The sequence below is a fragment of the Mirounga leonina genome, unplaced genomic scaffold, assembly GCF_011800145.1.
Source record: "Mirounga leonina isolate KUSES-001 unplaced genomic scaffold, KU_Mleo_1.0 Mir_166, whole genome shotgun sequence".
Lineage (NCBI taxonomy): Eukaryota > Metazoa > Chordata > Mammalia > Carnivora > Phocidae > Mirounga > Mirounga leonina.
In genome coordinates, this window is record NW_023270418.1 from 32,293,824 (window position 1) to 32,311,140 (window position 17,317).

General features: G+C 51.5%; 2 protein-coding genes across 2 annotated transcripts; one reads left to right on the plus strand and one right to left on the minus strand.

The window, feature by feature from the left end:
* Positions 1-3,363: 3,363 nt before the first annotated feature.
* CCDC87 (coiled-coil domain containing 87) lies at positions 3,364-5,952 on the minus strand. The gene is given in 2 exon segments (XM_035013337.1): positions 3,364-3,387; positions 3,389-5,952. Coding segments are annotated over 2 exon segments (2,553 nt in total). The 5' UTR covers positions 5,918-5,952.
* Positions 5,953-6,093: 141 nt separating this feature from the next.
* On the plus strand, positions 6,094-17,058 carry CCS (copper chaperone for superoxide dismutase). Its single transcript, XM_035013338.1, has 8 exons — positions 6,094-6,215; positions 6,546-6,618; positions 11,755-11,892; positions 12,110-12,287; positions 12,855-12,915; positions 16,372-16,449; positions 16,521-16,624; positions 16,739-17,058. The coding sequence occupies exons 1-8, from the start codon at positions 6,177-6,179 to the stop codon at positions 16,890-16,892; spliced, it is 825 nt and encodes a 274-aa protein (XP_034869229.1). The 5' UTR covers positions 6,094-6,176; the 3' UTR covers positions 16,893-17,058.
* The last annotated feature ends 259 nt before the right edge of the window (positions 17,059-17,317 follow it).

Sequence of the window (17,317 nt, forward strand, 5' to 3'; positions counted from 1 at the left end):
GATCCCAGGACCCTGGGATCATGACCTGAGCCGAAGGCAGCCGCTTAACGCCTGAGCCACCCAGGCACCCCATGTCTCTGCTTTTTAAAGGGGCTGATGCAGGGGCGCCTGGGTGGCTCAGTTGGTTAAGTGACTGCCTTCGGGTCAGGTCATGATCCTGGAGTCCCGGGATCAAGTCCCGGGATTGAGTCCTGCATTGGGCTCCCTGCTCAGCAGGGAGTCTGCTTCTCCCTCTGACCCTCCCCCCTCTCATGCTCTCTCTCTATCTCATTCTCTCTCAAATAGATAAATAAAATCTTTAAAAAAAACAATAAAGGGGCTCATGCGCTGGTGTTTGGTTAGCAAACTACAGCATGAGGGCCAAATCTGGCCCTGTTTTTGCAAATACAATTTTATTGGAACACAGCCCTACCCCATTTATTCAACGTATTGTCTATAATTACTTTCACAGAACAAAAGCAAAGTTGAGCCTCGTGAGAGAGAACATATCACAAAGCCTAAAATATTTCCTATCTGGCCCTTTACAAAAAAAGTTTGCTGACCCCTGCTGTAGTGTTTCTTGCCTGGGTTATGTGTAACTTCTGGAGAATGCAGCATTATGCCAGGAGAGATGTGAAGCCATAATATAAATACTAAATATAGCATAGCTACCTGGAGGGCCAGTTTAATTCAAAGAGAAGTAATTTCAAGCGTCATTTTTATATCTAAAAAATGGACATACTATGGAGTAGAATGCATATTTTGCATAAATCTCAAAAATCAAAGACTTTATAAAGAAATTGCTCAGGCTTCGGCGCCCCTGGGTGGCTCAGTCGTTAAGCGTCTGCCTTCGGCTCAGGTCATGATCCCAGGGTCCTGGGATCAAGCCCCACATCGGGCTCCCTGCTCGGCGGGAAGCCTGCTTCTCCCTCTCCCACTCCCCCTGCTTGTGTTCCCTCTCTCGCTGTGTCTCTCTCTGTCAAATAAATAAATAAATAATCTTTAAAAAAAAAGAGAGAGAGAAATTACTCAGGCTTCAGGCTAGCTAGCACTGCTTCCCTCCACCCACACACCCTCCCCGACCCCAGTCCCTCAAACCTGACCAAAATGCTTGTGTTCCTCCATTCTAAGGGGAATTGGGTTGGAAGCGCTTGAGAAATGCTGTTTTATTGGGAAAACAAAGTGGAAGTTTATGTGTCAGCCAATGACGAGTGAAGGAAATCAGAGGCGTTCACAGTACCTATGCAGGCAGATAAGCTAGGCTGTATCTAAGAGCTCTTTTACCGTATCTCACAGAATCAGTATACCAGAAAGACACCTGTAGCCTTCTGGGTCAGTCAGACCTGGGCTCGGGTTCTGGCTCTCCCATTTACTACCTTTATGACCCTGGGTAAGTTACTTTACCTATCCAAGTCTTCATATCCTCAGCACAAAATGGCGATTAAAATATGTACTTTACAAGGTAGTTGTGAGGAGTCTAAGAAATCATGTAGGGAAAGTGTTCTGCACAAGGTAAGAATTTAGCAAGTGTTAACTATTAACATGTTAGCTGAATTTCCTGAATATATAAAGAGCTCTGAAAAATCAAGAAAAAGTCAAAACCAGTTGAAAAGTGAGCAAAGCACATGGGCATTTTATGGAAAAGGAAATACAGATTTTAAACATATAAAAGATGCAACTTCACTCATAAGAGAAATGAGAACACAGCTCAAATGAGATACTATTTTTCACCTGCTAGATGGTAAAGGTTGAAAAATTTGATAACATTCTATTGGTGCGTGGGGAAAGAAATATACTCCTGCAATGTTAACAATACTGCAAATTGTTATCACCTCTGTGGAGGGCAATCAGTAATATCTTATCAAAGTTACAAATGCTTATGCTTTTATGTAAATGCTTATACACAATTCCACTTTCAGGAACTTATACTATAGAAATAGTTGCACATTCTAAATAGATGAACAAGGATGTTTTCTAGAGCATTTTGTGTTTGTAAATGTCCATTAATGTGGGACTAGTTAAATAAAATAAAAATACACACAGTGGAATACTATAGAGCTATCATGAGTATAAGGCAGCTCTATGTGTATTGATATGAGATAAGCTCAAGGCATGTTAGGTAAAATAAGAAAGGGGCAAAATAGCATAATAGTGTCCCACTATTGGTGTAGTTATACACATATGCATGGATAATATATGCCTACATGCTCATATATGCATAGGCTCTCTCTGAACTAGTTCATCCAATAGCCTACGAGGCCTTACATAATCTAACCTGCCCCTTCACATCTTATGACCGCCCTGACTCCTCTCTCCCCCTTGCTCTGTTCCACCTGCACTGGCCACCTTGCTTTTCTGGAACACTCCATGCACCTGTCTGCCTTAGGGCTTTGTAGTGGGTGTTGAGGAAGTTATCCTCGATGTCCACAGGGCTCACTTCTTTTCTCCTTCAGGCCTTTGCTCAGACCTTCCCTTCCCAGTGAGGCCTGCACTGACTACCCTAATTAAAACGACATCCCTCAGTCTTTGTTTCCTTACCTTACTCTCCTTTTTCTTTTGTCCGCAGTATTTACCACCTTCTGGCACTCTATTTTTCAGTGTGCTTGGGTACTATGTTTATGGCTTATGGTCTGTTTCTCCTGAGTAATGTAGATGTTTACAGTTCCCCATGGAGGGGAACTGAGGTATGGGAGGTTGAGACAGGAAGGAGACTTCCTTTTCAGTATATACCCTTGTGTTCTCTGTACCATGTGCTTGTGTTAACTGGTAAAAATGTAATACAAATTTTTAGCTCTACCAACAGGATCTTAGAAGTGGTAGTGACAACCTGGACCCAACGCCTTCATCTTATGATGGTCCAGGGGCCAAGCAGTTAGGGAATTTGCCTGAGGTTACAAAGCAGGATTTAAATCCGTACCTCCTAACTCCAGAGCCCTAGCTCTTAAGCATCATGTCATAGAACCTCTTGATTTGGGATTCTAATCAGCGAACTTAAATGTAGTGTGATAAATGCTAAGCTGAGGGGTTCCAAAGGTGAAGGTTTGCCTCTGTCTGACATTTCCCATTACGATGAACTCCAACAGATGGTCTCAGTTTTTTGGATGTATGAGATTTCGGCTGCAATGTGCATGGCTTGAAATAAATGGGAATACTGGGTTTCTGGGCTTGGGGATCCTTTTATGAGCACTTTATAGTCAAAATAAAGTACTAATCTCAGTCCCTGGGTAGTTGGAAGCATAATGTTCCCAAATCCTGCACTCCCAGATAATTTGTCTTCTGAAGCGGTCAAGAGGTCTGGAGGATCTGCCGGGTGTTTAGGGGTTAGGGAGGGATGGGAGGGCACTTGGCCTTGTCACAGAGTAATGGGAGTATTCCCGGGAGTTATTAAAGGCTGGCTGCCGAGCTTCTTGAACAGCCTTGGCTGGTGGGAGGCCTTCTGACCCTGGGTCAGGTGGCGGACCCGTTGCCACTGCTGTAGCCAGTAAAGCATCTCCACCTTGTCATGCTTCATCTTGTCCAGGTATCGCCGCCCCTTGAAGGTCACTGGCTCCCCAAAGATTAATTCAATCTCCTCCAGGAGGGAAGCCAAAGGAGCCTGCACTAGATTGATCTTCCTGTGTAGACGGTTACGGAACTGATTCTCCTCCAGGAAGCGACTCAGGCCCATGTCAGTCTTCTGGAAGAAGCGGTTGGGGTCAGAGGCTTGTTGCTCAAATGATTCTAGTCTCCCCAGCAACATCTCCCGCAGCTGAATGGGCTTCAGGGCTTGCTCCCAGGCACTCACCAATGAAGGCAGCTGCCTCAAACGGGCGTTGGAGCTGTACTTGATGGCCAAGTCCAGCCGGTCTTTGTTGGGGACCTCAAGCACGGACCACAGGCGCTCCAGACGCTTCTGTAGGCTCAGGATTTTGTAGGGTTCTCCCAGGAGGCTGATCCTCTTATTTCCCAGGCTGTGCCCTAGCACTGTGTTCCAATCCCACTCTCCTGGAACAAAGTCTGGCTCTTCATCTTCCAGTAAGGGAGGTGGGTACTGAATCTTTAGGGACTCTCTGACAGGGGCTATGGTCTCCACAGGAACCTCCTCTTCATACATTTGGAAGATGACATGGAGGAAATCTGTCTCCTGGCTGGTGAGGTACTTGAAGTAGTCATCCACAGACAAGGTGGTTTTCCACCAGTTCATCCATGAGATTTTGTTGGACCACTTCTCCCAGCCTTTGCTTGCCTGGAGTGATGTGAGGGAGGCTGCCTTATCATAGGACTGTAAAATGTTTGCTCCCTGGGAATAAAGCCCAGCTAACTTGGGATTGATGATGCGATACTGTTTTTCTTGACGTAGAAAGGCTGAGGACAGGAAGGCTGACCAGTCTTTATTGGCTGCAGGCTCAACCAGGGGTCCCTGGTCAAAAGAGAAGTGGTCAAGAGAGACACGGCTCATCAACTCCTTGTAGACCTCTCTGATGTTATTGCCAACAAAGCAATCAATATCCATTTCCTCGATAAGTTTGGGTTCTAGTTCACCAGCCAGGTGGTTGTATAGGACTCCGGCCCCGTCAACGTGGAAGGAGTCCAGAAAGTTTCTCTCAGAGATCTGCACAGCAGCTGCCTGGACCACAGCCTGATTTCTTAGCTTCAAAGTAACAGTCACTGGCTGTGGTTGAAGTGGAAAGGATTTGGGGCACCGGAGGCCCCACTGCCCAGTGGCTTCTTCCTCTTCGAGGCTCTTCAACATTCTCTGCAGTTCCTGCATGCGATGTGCTGCAGCTGGGCGGCGGGTCAGGGCCCCCAGGAGTGGGGGCAGGCCTGAGTCCAGTGGTGAGTAGTGAGTCCTCTCCAATTTCATGTTCTTTATCATCTGCTTCAGGTCCTCAGCCACTGTGTCCCCTGCCAGCTCTGTTTTGCTTTCTGGAACCAGGACCAGTGGGGTTAAGGGGCAAGGGGGGAGTGGAGGAAGGCCCAACTCATCTGCTAGCTTCCAGCCCTCACGCAGAGAGGGCATGGAATGGCCCCTCCGGAGCTGCGAGTAGAGGGGCAAGTGGGGCGAGGTGGAGGGAGCCCTGCTGGTGGGAGTCACAGAGTACTGGGGCAGTGACACAATCTGTGCAGAACTGAAGTTACTCTCTCTCTTCTTCTGCATAGAGGACAGCCATTGGAGAGGCTTTTTCCTCTGCAGCTGGGGGATGGACTTCAGTTCCTTCACTGGATCCAGTTCAGGCTCACTGAGAAACTCCCGCGGGCGGCTGAGTTGGATGAGGTAGTTTAGGTTGAGGTTGCTGCTTGGTACTTGGGCAAAGCTGGTGCTATGAAGCCATGGGATAGGGTAAAGCTTGAAAGCCCCAGTAGGGCCTACCGGGCGCAGCTTATGCATGCCACCGTGGGCTTGTTCTACTTTCAGCAGGGTGAGGAAGTCGGCGAGCAGGCAACGGTAGACCTCAGGGCTGGTGAGAAAGATTGTGCAGTCCCTGGCGAGGCTGGCGGTCAAACGGGTGAGTGTGGCTGATTCAGTGAAGACACCTCTGCGGGTCGACATGGTCTTCAGCAGGTGCAGGTAGCGTAAGAATAGCTGCTCGCTGCTGAGCAGGACGTAGGCCAGGAGCCGCTTCCGCAGTCTCTGGTTGTTCAAGTGGCTCAGACTAGGTTCAGTGGGAGGCTCCTGCCAGCTGCACTTTAGCTCGTCCAGGATGACCTCAGTGAAACGGAGTCGGCTTTCGGTAGGCACGCGCACCGACAGCCCACTGCGGGCCAGCCGCTTGGTCACTTGGCTGCACAGCGACGCCACCGTCAGCCGGGAGACCGGCAAGGGCAACAGCATCGGCACCTCCGGCGGGAGGCGCTTCTGAGATTCTGGGCGCGTCGCCTTGCGGGGGAAGAGCGACAGCGGGCCCAGCAACCGGTGATAAAACCGCTGAAGCTCGGGCTCCCCTTTATAGGGCTCCATTTTTGCCCTGGAGGCGCGGGAGGTCTGGGCAAAAGAGGCCAAGCGCTTACTAAGGCAACCAGCGGCCGAAGGGCCCGAGCGCGCCTGCGCAGCCAGTACCGTCCACCGCGTGACGTCGGAGGGCGGGCCTGACGCGCGCGCGCACCAGGAGGCGGGGCAAAGTGCGGCTTCCGAAGCTCCGCCTCCCCGCGACGCGGTTAGGGGTTTGCACCTCTGCGCCGGAGCAGTTCAGGTCCAACGGGTGGTGGCTGGGTCCGGGATGGCTTCGGACTCCGGGGACCGCGGGACCGCCTGCACGGTGAGGGTCGAGGCCTCGTGTGGGAGCCTCTCTGGGCAGAGAGCCTCGGCCCCTGGGGTGATTGTTAACGCAGAAGAAGGGGAAGGAGTAGGCACCTGGGGCGGGGCCTGGGGCCTCCGCGGGAAACGGGTGCGAGACTAGCAGGGAGCTTGGCGTTAACGTTGGGGGTTTGGTCTTGGACCGATCACGACTGATAAAGAGGGCGCTTGAGAAGGGGTCACGTGAGAGCGTTTCCCCAGGCCTTAGGGGTGGTCGTAGGGGAGGTAGCGAAACAGAGTCACGCAAGAGGGGTCCCCGACTCTCATCAGCCAGTCCCTACCGCCCTTGCAGCTGGAGTTCACAGTGCAGATGACCTGTCAGAGCTGCGTGGACGCGGTGCGCACGTCCCTGCAAGGGGTGGCAGGTAAGAGCCAGAAAAACTTGTGCGGACAGTCTGGAGGCCTCTAGAAGGAGCCGGCAAATCTCTTAGACCAACAACACTACTCCCATTTACACATGTAGAAATTGAAACCCAGAGATGGGAAGGAATGTCCTCAGAGTCACATAGAGACCCAGAGGCAGAGCCTAGAGTACGATCTCAAGCCTGCCCTGCCAGAGCCCTCTACAGGTTCTGACACACTGGTGTCTTAATCTCAGGTGCCCAGGGAATGAGGAGCTAGGCTGAGTATAGATAGCCCCACCTACAGAGGGTGTTCCCTGGATAGCAGGCAGCTCTTGCTTGCGAAACTGCGTAATCTTGACAAAACAAACAGCAGCCCTGGCCCTGTTCCATCCTAGGCAGCTCCCAATTCTTATAAGCCAGCTAACTGGTCTGGAGGTGACCTTGCACAATCAGAAATATCTGAGAAGGCAGAGCCACCAGCACGGCACTGGGAACTGCCTGCCTTTGATTCTGTTAAATGTTCGTCCAGTCATTCAGCATGTATGGACCAGACCCTGGGGGCTTTTTAGGGAGAAGTGTTCACACATGTTTCAGATACAGTCCCTGCCCTCAGGTAAGGATGAGCATGCAAGCATTGCTCATGGAAGAGCAGTTCGGGGAAGAGAGAAGATGGGTTCTAAGCTGGGCCAGTGGTGGCACTTGGCCGGTACACGGCAGCAGTAGTGGATAAGGGTATGTGCCCTAGAGTCAGACTGTTTGCCTTCAAATCCCTTCTTTGCCACTTAGCGGCACTTAGACTTCATGCATGGTTACTACTTTTGCCTGTTTCTTCAGTGTTTTAATGGGCATGATAATAGAAGCTACTCCGGAGGATTGTCACGAAGAGTAAGTTGGTTAATACGTGTAAAGCACTTTAGAAAAATCTTTGGCATGCAGTGAGAGCCCACGAAATCTTAGAAATTATGAGAGGAAGGGCTTACAGGTGGCAATCTGATTGGGCAGAAGCATTTGGGGACAGATACTGAAGCAGAGCGACAGAGAGAGAGAGAGAAATTTGCCCTTTCCAGGAGGCCTGGGGCTTGGGGAAGAGGGTTCTGCTCCTCTAGGAATAAGTGTGAGGAGCTAGCTCCCAGCCCAAGGCCCACTTCCTTGAACCCTTATCACACACCCTAGAGTTCCCTGTGGCCTTACGTTTTCTTTCTTACTGGGCTTTGAGCTAAGCAAGGGCTGGCCTGGGCACACACTGCACCAGCCGCACTGAATCTTGCTCAGCTGGGGAGCCAGCCTTCTTGGTTCAGGTGCAGTTCAAGAGTTCAGGAAGTGCATAATTATGGGGAGCTGCCCCACTGGGCTCTCCCACTTGAACAGAGAATCAGACTCCAGGACAGTAACCCACCTGCGTGGAAGTCAGTCCATCAGAAAGTCTTGTCTGCTCTGTATATAAAATATATTCAGAATTCAGCCTCTCTTTTCCCATACTTTGGCCTTCACACGAATCCAAGCCACCTTACTTCTCCCTGACCCACACAAGAACCTCATCTTTGGGCTTCCTGTTGCCTCTGTTGCCCGCTCCAATAGCTTTTCCATACAGAAGCTAAAGTGATTTTTAAAATTATACCTTAGATAATATCACTGCCCTGCTCATTTAGGCCTTTAATAATCCTCTGAGGTAGGTAGTAGTAGTATCTCCTTTTGCAGATGAAGCAACTGACTAGAAAACTCAACAGAAAGGTTGAGTAACTTGTCCAAGGCCACACAGCTAGTATGTGTCAGACTCAGGATTTCAACTCCAGAGTCCACACTCTCAACTGCTGTACACTGTGCCTTCTCCCAATGGCCTCCCACTGCATTAAAATTAAAATCCAGATTCTTTCCCGTTGGGCCTTGCTTGACTGGTCTCCACTTGCAGCTCCCTGTCCTGCTGTTCTCTTTACTCCCAGCTTTAGCCACACTGGCCTTCTCTTCTTAGAACATGTCAGTGTCGCTCCTGTCCATGCTATTCCCTCTGTTGGAAGGCCCTTACCTGACTACATTCAGGCCTTTGCTTAGAGTCTGAGAGAGACCTTCCTTGACCAGCCTCAGTGGTTCACCCCCCATTTGTTCCCTAACACCCATTTCCTGATCACATCTTTCACTATCTGCATCTCTCTTGCGTGTTTATTTGACATTTGTATCCCTGCGTTGGAACGCATGCTATTTCATGGGGCACAGATGTCGCCTGACTTGTTCCCTGCTCTGCTTCCACAGCCTGGAACACTGCCTGTGATAGATGCTTAGTGTCTGCTTGTTAAATGAGGCGAGCAAACAAAGTTTCTCGCACTGTGTGCTTCACTGGGCCCTGGGAGCCTCCGAAAATCAGCCTTGAGGGCTCAACCGTACCTTCTCTGGGGCGAGGGTACTGAGCATCAGCTTGGGGGTTGGACAGTCTGCCTTTTTTTTTTTTAAGATTTTTTATTTATTTATTTGACAGAGACAGACACAGCTAGAGAGAGAGAACACAAGCAGGGGGAGTGGGAGAGGGAGAAGCAGGCTTCCTGCCGAGCAGGGAGCACAACACGGGGCTCGATCCCAGGACCCTGGGATCATGACCTGAGCCGAAAGCAGACGCTTAACGACTGAGCCACCCAGGCGCCCCTGGACAGTCTGCCTTCTAAGCTTTATGACCTCAAGCCAGTTGTGTCACCCTCTAGCCTCGTTTCCTCACCTGTCAGATGAGGACAGAATCATCATCCTGATGTGTGTAAGGCAGAGCACAGCTCTTGGCATCCCCTGGAGGCTCAGACCACAAGAGTTCCCCCGTCATCCTCCCTGTACCTCCTTTGCAGCCATGGACGTCCAGAGGCATCTCTAGGTGGACCCAGAGCTCCCGACGCTCCACAGGCTGCCTGCTGGCGCAGGATAAAATTTTGTGTGAAGTGAAGGCCAGTTTGGTAACCTGGGTGGTTTCTTCTCACAGAATACCCTGTACTTGTGTGTGGGGGGCTGCGTGTGTTCCTCTGATGTCTTACAAATTCCGCCCTTCCCCCGACAGTGTCCCTGCCACCACCACAGGGGATCTGGAGAAACCAGCCTGTGAGAGCTTTTGTAGCCACACGCCAGATACTCCTCTCTCGGGTGCTACCTCTCCCTAATCGCCCAGTTTTGCCCCCTTTTGAGCTGGACAGAATCTGAACAGCTAGAGTACCTTGCCCGTACCCTGGGGGTTGTGACTTCTGTCTCTGCCTGATGGTTAATCCAGGCATAGCCTGGCTTCTCCAGCAGGCTGTGAGCTCCCTGAGGACAAGGACCAGTGCTTTTCCTGACCCTGGCCTCCTCCACGCCCAGCACACATTTGTTGAGAGAATACGGAAGAGGGAAACCAAAGAGGAAGGGGACACCAACAATCATTGTAGCCTTCGGTTCACAGAGCACCATCTCAACAGCGTTAATCGGCTTATTTAACCTTTGTCTTCTGGACTGCCCAGGGCTCCCCTGGGCTTTACCCTGCAGAGCAACAAACACTAAGATCAAAGAGAGAATGGTGTAAGCCCTGCAGGTGAGAGCAGCATTATTGTTCCCAATCCATCGCCTGTGCACTGGCTAAGGGTTGGAGAGTTCTCTTAAAAGGCTTGGGAGCCCTAAATATCTGAATGAAAGAGAAGCCCCTTCTCTTCCTTCTCTGAGTTGGGTCGGTGGCCCCCAAAGCCGAGCGTGTGTCAGAATCATCCCATAGTCTTCTGTGCACACAGGGTGATGTCGGGGATTTGGCAGGCAATTGAGACACACTAACTTTTGAACCTGACCCTTATGGACCACACAGAGCTCCCGCACTCACAGAGGATTATAATCAGTGCAGCGTGAGTTACTCAGGGGAAGAGGGAGCTGCTACAGGAGGACAGAGGAGGGGGTCCCAACCCAGCCTGGAGGGTGGGGGCTGCTGATCAGGGTGAGCGGTGTCCGGGTCGGCGCCAGAGCTAGGCTGCCTGAGACGAATTCCCAGTTCCACAATTTACTACGCTGCCTTTGAGCAAGATTCTTAAATCTGTGCCTCAGTTTTCTCATCTATAATATAGGGATAATAGGACCCACCTCACAGGGTTACTTGAGTGTCTAATGAGCTAATATGGGTAAATTACAAAAAAGCCCCCAGTGCACTTGTGGTTGATGTGAGCTCTCACGATGATGGTGATTGATAGCTCACCTCTCTTTTTTGATGTGTATAACAGCTTTATTGACATATAATTCAAATATCATAAAATATTCCCATTTTAAGTGTACAGTTCAATGGTTTTTAATATGTTCAGAGTTGTATGGCCATCACCATTATCACTTGCATATTTCAGCCCCTCATGAAGGAATCGTGCCCTTTAGCCATCAGCCTCCTATTGCCCCACCCCCTAATCTACTCTCTATCTCTGTAGGTTTTCCCTGTTTTGGACGTTGCATCCATAATGGCATCACCTACCATTTGGGCTTTTGTGACTGGCGCTCACTTAACATCATATTTTCAAGGTGTTTCCCTGTGGTAGCATTATGAGCAATTCATTCCCTTTCATCTTTTTATGGCTGAGAAATAATGGATACACATTTTCTTTATCCATTCATCCATTGATGGGCATTTGGGTTATTTTCACCTTGTGGCTATCATGAGTAATGGACTATTTATTGATGGCCCGCTTTTATAAAAACATCTTAAAATAATTATCTCTGGGGCGCCTGGGTGGCTCAGTTGGTTGGGCGACTGCCTTCGGCTCAGGTCATGATCTTGGAGTCCCTGGATCGAGTCCCGCATCGAGCAGGGAGCCTGCTTCTACCTCTGACCCTCCCCCCTCTCATGTGCTCTCTCTATCTCATTCTCTCTCTCAAATAAATAAATAAAATCTTTAAAAAATAATAATAATAATTATCTCTGTTTCTTAAGTTATAAAGAACGCCTGGCACGTAATAAGGACAAACAACACTCCTGGGGGTAAGGAGGCCTTATCCCCACTTTATTTATAAAAATACAGACTCAGAGAGGATGAGGGCTTCACACAGCCGGAAGGCAGCTTCCGAGCTTACCTCCAGCCAGGGGAAGGTTGGTGAAGATGAGGATGGGGAATGACCTTCTGTTTCTTCCTTGCTCCCAGCGCCGGGGTGTCAGCCCTCTGCTGCCTTCTCCCCTCTCTCTCCTTCCAGGTGTCCAGAGTGTGGAAGTGCAGTTGGAGAACCAGATGGTCCTGGTGCAGACCACCCTGCCCAGCCAAGAGGTGCAGGCCCTTCTGGAAGGCACAGGGCGGCAGGCAGTGCTCAAGGGCATGGGCAGTGGCCTATTGCGTGAGTAGCCACTATGGCCCTGGCCTTGGCCTCTCTGGGAGGGAGGTGGCCTGGAGCTGGTACACATATAAACCATAGGATTTGGGGGTTTGGGGTTCGAGTGGCTTTGGGGAAGGCATGAAAGTTACGTGGAGCTCTCTCCCTGCCCTTCCTGAGCTGATGGAGGTGTGGGGCTAGCTGAGGTGGTAAGCCAGCCTGGGGATCTGATACCTTACAGAGAATCTGGGGGCAGCAGTTGCCATTCTGGAGGGCCCTGGTCCTGTGCAAGGGGTGGTGCGCTTCCTACAGCTGAGCCCTGAACGCTGCCTCATCGAAGGGACCATTGATGGCCTGGAGCCTGGGCTGCATGGACTCCATGTCCATCAGTTTGGAGACCTCACAGGGAACTGCAACAGGTGAGTCATCTGTAACCTCCCCCATGGCATCTTCATCCCTCCACTCGTGCATCCACAATGTGCTGGGGCTGTATTCAGCCACCTGCACACACTTTCACACCTGGTCCTCACAAGTACCGTGAGGCGTATACACCCAGGCCCAGTCTACAGACGAGGAAACGGAGGCTCAGAGGGTTAAAGGACTTGTCAAAGGCCCCAGGGCACGTGAATGGTGGGGTGGGATTTGAACCCAAATCTGACCTTAGCATTCCTATTCGTAACCACCTTATTGCCTCTGAAGTGGAAGTGACTCCTAGACACAGAAGGGCAGGTCCCCATGCCATGGTGTTTGTCGTGCTGTGATGCACTTAGTTGCTTCCTCATCTGTGTCTCCCCTGAAAGCTTACTGAGGGCAGGACCCACATCTGATTCTTGGTGCCCTCACCCCAAAGCCTGGCACAGAGTGAGTCTGTTTGTTGAGTGAGTGAGTGAGTGAGCAAGTGAAATAAATGGAGTTAAAGTGAGAGGGTGGGTCAGCTGGCCTGGGAGCCACTGTCTTGCTGCCCACCTGCTCCCTTTTCTTCTCAGCTGTGGGGACCACTTTAACCCTGATGGAGCATCTCACGGGGGCCCTCAGGACTCTGACCGGGTAAGTGTCCATCTGGGTGAGACTTAGGCTATGAGAGGGCCTGAAGCCTCAGGCAAGGCAGGCCGCTCCCAGGGCCTTAGCATGTGATTCCTTTTTGGTGGGGTCCCCTTGCTTTATTTTGTTCCATTTAGAAATATCAACCCTTTCTGTGGTCAAGGCCTACGCCCCAGGAGCTCACAGTCCTGTGAGGGAGACCCCTGAGAACCCCGTGGTTGCAGGGCAGAGAGGTGATCCTTCCTTGCAGGAGCCTGTAGGAGGCCTTGGGAGCCCAGAGTAAAGCACCGATCCAGTCTGAGCCCCAGGACATGGGCAGTGGGAGGAAGCTTCCTGGAGAAGCTGAAGGTGTGGAAGTTGAAGATCTTACCTGAACTAAAAAGGCCATTCCTGATGGTGCAACTCCCGGCCTGGAGTTTCACTTTTCACCAGTTTCCCATCGGCAGTGAGTTGCATGCTGCCTTGGTTTTTGCTTATCTGCGTACGGCTTGTTCTGTTAGTTAACGTCGCATTCTGCTGTAAGTTAACTCAGTTTTTTCCTGAGGTAAATTTGGTTATTTTTAATGTCTTAGTTCAGCATAGAATGTTCCAAACATTCCAAAGTACAGAAACTTGTCCCAAGCTCCTGTGTCCTGTGTCCCCATCACCCACTTTCAACAGTGACCAACTCTTGGTCGGTCCTGTTTCATCTATACCTCCAGCCTTTCTCCATCATTATTTTGAAGTAAATCAAGACATCATTTCATGTAATTAAGGTAGACTTGTTTTTTAACGAGAGAGACGGGAAAACCAGTTCTTGTAGCCATAGGAGTAGGCTCATTGTAAAAACAGTCAGTGGTGGTCAAATAAATGTTAGTAGAGTCCTGCTGGATTCTGGCCTGCAAGGTCTGGGGACTATGGAAGGCCTGCTTTTTCTTCTTCCTCTTCTTCTTCTTCTTCTTCTTTTTTTTTACGATTTATTTATTTATTTGAGAGAGAGAAAGAGCGAGCACACATGTTGGGGAGGGGCAGAGGGAGGGAGAGAAACTCAAGCAGACACCCCGGTGAGCGCCCAGCCCGTTGTGGGGCTCGATCTCATGACCCTGAGATCATGACCCGAGCTGAAAGCAAGAGTCTGATGCTTAATGGACCGAGCTACCCAGGTGCCCCTATGGTGCATGTGTCTCTCTTCACATACCTGATTTTTTGGACGGTTCTGTGACATTTCAAAGGGTTAGAAGTTTGACTCCTTTCCCCTTCTGCCCTGGCAAGTTGGAGAAGCCAAACAAGTTTTTGTTGGGTCCACTTTGTGGTGCCGTGGTTGTGCTCAGTGTAGCCACGGTTTATTGCTATGCGTCAAATTACTCCAAACTTGGGGGTTTAAAACAAACAAACATTCATCATCTCAGTTTCTCTGGAGCAGGACCCTGGGTGCAGCTTTGCTTGGGGCCTCTGGCTTAGGGTGACTTGTAATCAAGGCGTTGGCTGGGGCTGCCGTCATCTGAAGGCTCGGGTTGCTGTTGGCAGGCCTCAGGTCCTCCCTGGCTTTTGGCCAGAGACATCAGTCCTTTGCCACGTGGGCCTTTTCCTAGGGCGGCTCACGACACAGCAGCTGGGCTTCCCTCAGAGCAAGTGCGTGAGAGAGGGCATCCAAGATTGAGCCAAGCCATTCTCTTTTTGTAACCGAATCTAGCAAGTGACCCTAGGTCCAGCCCACACTCAGTGGAGGCACACGAGGATGTAAATACAAGGGAAGGTGCATCGTAGAGGCTGTCGTCCTCATCGAGCCTTGAAAGGTGCTACACAGAAATTAGGCAGGTGAAGAACAGAGAGTGCGAACGTCAGGCACAGCGGGGTAAACTCCATAGGCAGTGCCCTCGAACCAGCAAGGGGCATTTGGGAACTGGGAGCACTGCGTCTCTTGTGGAGTCGAGATGAGAGGGGTGAGAGACTGCCTTGCCACCTGTGCCTTGGCCTGCTGGGGCCCGGGCCCCTCTCAGGGCAGGGAAGCAGAAGGGGCTGGAACCAGCTGCCCTACCGTCCCCAAGTCCTTGGCAGAGGTGGAGGAAGACTCGAGTAACATCTGGACTGCCGAGGCCACCATGATGCCTGATGAGTTCCTCTGGGATTTCTGCATCTGCTGTTGCCCAGCAGGAAGTGAAGTCAGCGTGGGCATTTACCCCAGAGCCTGGTTGTCCCTTTGCACATCTCCAACTAATCTCCAAGGTGCCTTCTCTTCTCTCGCCTCCCCGCAGTCCTTCCTCTTCATGCACTGTGCTAGAGGGGTTGCTCCAAAGCACAGTAACCATGGCATGCCCCTGTCCACAGCTGTTTTTGGCTCCCCAGTGCCTGAGGGTATGTAGGCCCAGCCCAGCTGCTTGGTGTGACATTCAAGGCCCTGTGGCCCAGTTCTTCCTGGCCAAGTGCAGGGGAGGGACAGGACCCTGCTGCTGGGTCATGCCTTTGAGCCACACTGCCAGGCAGCTCGCTCCTTCAGCCCAGTCCTGAAGATGTTCCTCAGGGCTCGGTATCACCTCCCTTTCCTTGATCTTTCTACCGGAAAGGCTACCAGTGCAGGGTAACACAGAGGTCCAGGTGTCAGCACAGATGTCTTTCTGGAAAACGGAATGAAGCAGAGGCGGTGCATCTTGCTGCTTGTCAGCCCCGCCACGCAGTGACATACTTTGACCGTGCATCACAGCAAGGCCCGGCCTGAAGTGTCCGGTTGGCGACGGCTTATTGGCACAGATACGGGGCTCTGACCTGCCAGTAGGGTCTGGTCAGCAGAAAACCTACTCCCCGCCGTACTCAGTCTGTGTTTCATACTCACTGGTCTGTTCGGTGTCTGTCTCCCCACCATGCTTTGAGCTCCTTGAGGGTGGGAACGGCACGCATACCCCACCCCCATGCCGGCGGCGTATGTCTGACGTAGGTGCTCGGTAGATGTGTTAGGACATTTTGTATTACCTTAAAAGGGAGAAGGTAGGCAGAGCCAGCTTCAGGGGTGGGGGGGAACAGGCCCCCTGCTCCTTGTGTTTCTTCTCTCTGTTCCTGGAGGCTGGGAGTCAGGGAACGATGCTGGCTGCTTTCTGTGGTCAGGAAGCCAAGCCTGGCCAGCTTATGCCCGGGGGAATTATAGACTGCCAAGGGCTTAGAGTCAACAAGAGCCTGGAGAACTGGGCTCTCAAAGCAGCAGCGACCTCTTCTGAGGCTGAGATGCAGCGAGGGCAGTAGCCTGGCAGGAGACAACAGTGTGGTCCAGTGGGCATGACTTCCTAGGAAGGGAGTCGCTGTCCAGGATTTCAGTTCCCTGGAGGGAGCATCCAGTTGCCTTCCTGGTGTCCTAGGTCATCCCTTTATCCTATCAGACTGTACCCAGAGGAGGACACTGGTACTTTTGGGAAGGGGAATTGGATCCTGGGAAGCCAGAAGCTAGCAGCTGTGCCCATGCGCCCCTCTTTTCTCCCCTGGGTGTCATTGCAGCACCGTGGAGACTTGGGGAACGTCCACGCTGATGCCGATGGCCGCGCCAGCTTCAGGATAGAGGATGAGCAGCTGAAGGTATGGTGGAAAAGAAGGTGGGGACCTCTTCTAACAGGTCGGCTGTCTGAGGCTGTTATGTGCCCTCAAAGGTATGGGATGTGATCGGCCGAAGCCTGGTCATCGACGAGGGAGAAGACGACCTGGGCCGGGGTGGCCATCCCTTATCCAAGGTCACGGGGAACTCAGGAGAGAGGTGAGTGATGCCACCCCCAGCAGGAGGCTGCGCTTGGCCAGCAATGCGTGGCCAACCCCGGCGGAGCCCGGACCAGTGCCCAGGGCCCACTCCTGCCCACCCGTTCTTCCTCAGGTTGGCTTGTGGCATTATTGCACGCTCTGCTGGCCTCTTCCAGAACCCCAAGCAGATCTGCTCCTGCGATGGCCTCACCATCTGGGAGGAGCGAGGCCGGCCTATCGCTGGTGAGGGACGAAAGGAGCCGGCCAAGCCCCCTGCCCACCTCTGAGCACGGCCTCAGCCTTGGGTTTATGACTGTTCCCCCAGCTGAGCACCATCCGCTTCCAGAGAGAAGGGAGGCCCTGCTTGCCCGGCCCCAGGAGAACTCGGGTACAGGGGGTGAAGGGTCGCTGCAATGTTCCCTTGGCAAATTAAAGTTTTATTTTCATATAGAACTTTGGGTTTTGTCCGTGTCCCAGTGTCCCTTTGTGGGCTTGCTGAACACAGTCCTTGTGCCTCTCTCCTCCCTTTGAGGACCACCTGTTGGCTTTGGAGCCAAACAAGACTGGACTCAAATCTACACACACCCTCCTTGGCAGCATCCTCCTTGTCGGGGTCATAGTGCAGGACCACAGCCGTCATGTTTCTGTCAAAGCACATCCTGCTTTAGTTTCTCCCTGTGGTTGGACATGTAATGTGGGAATTGGGGAGCTG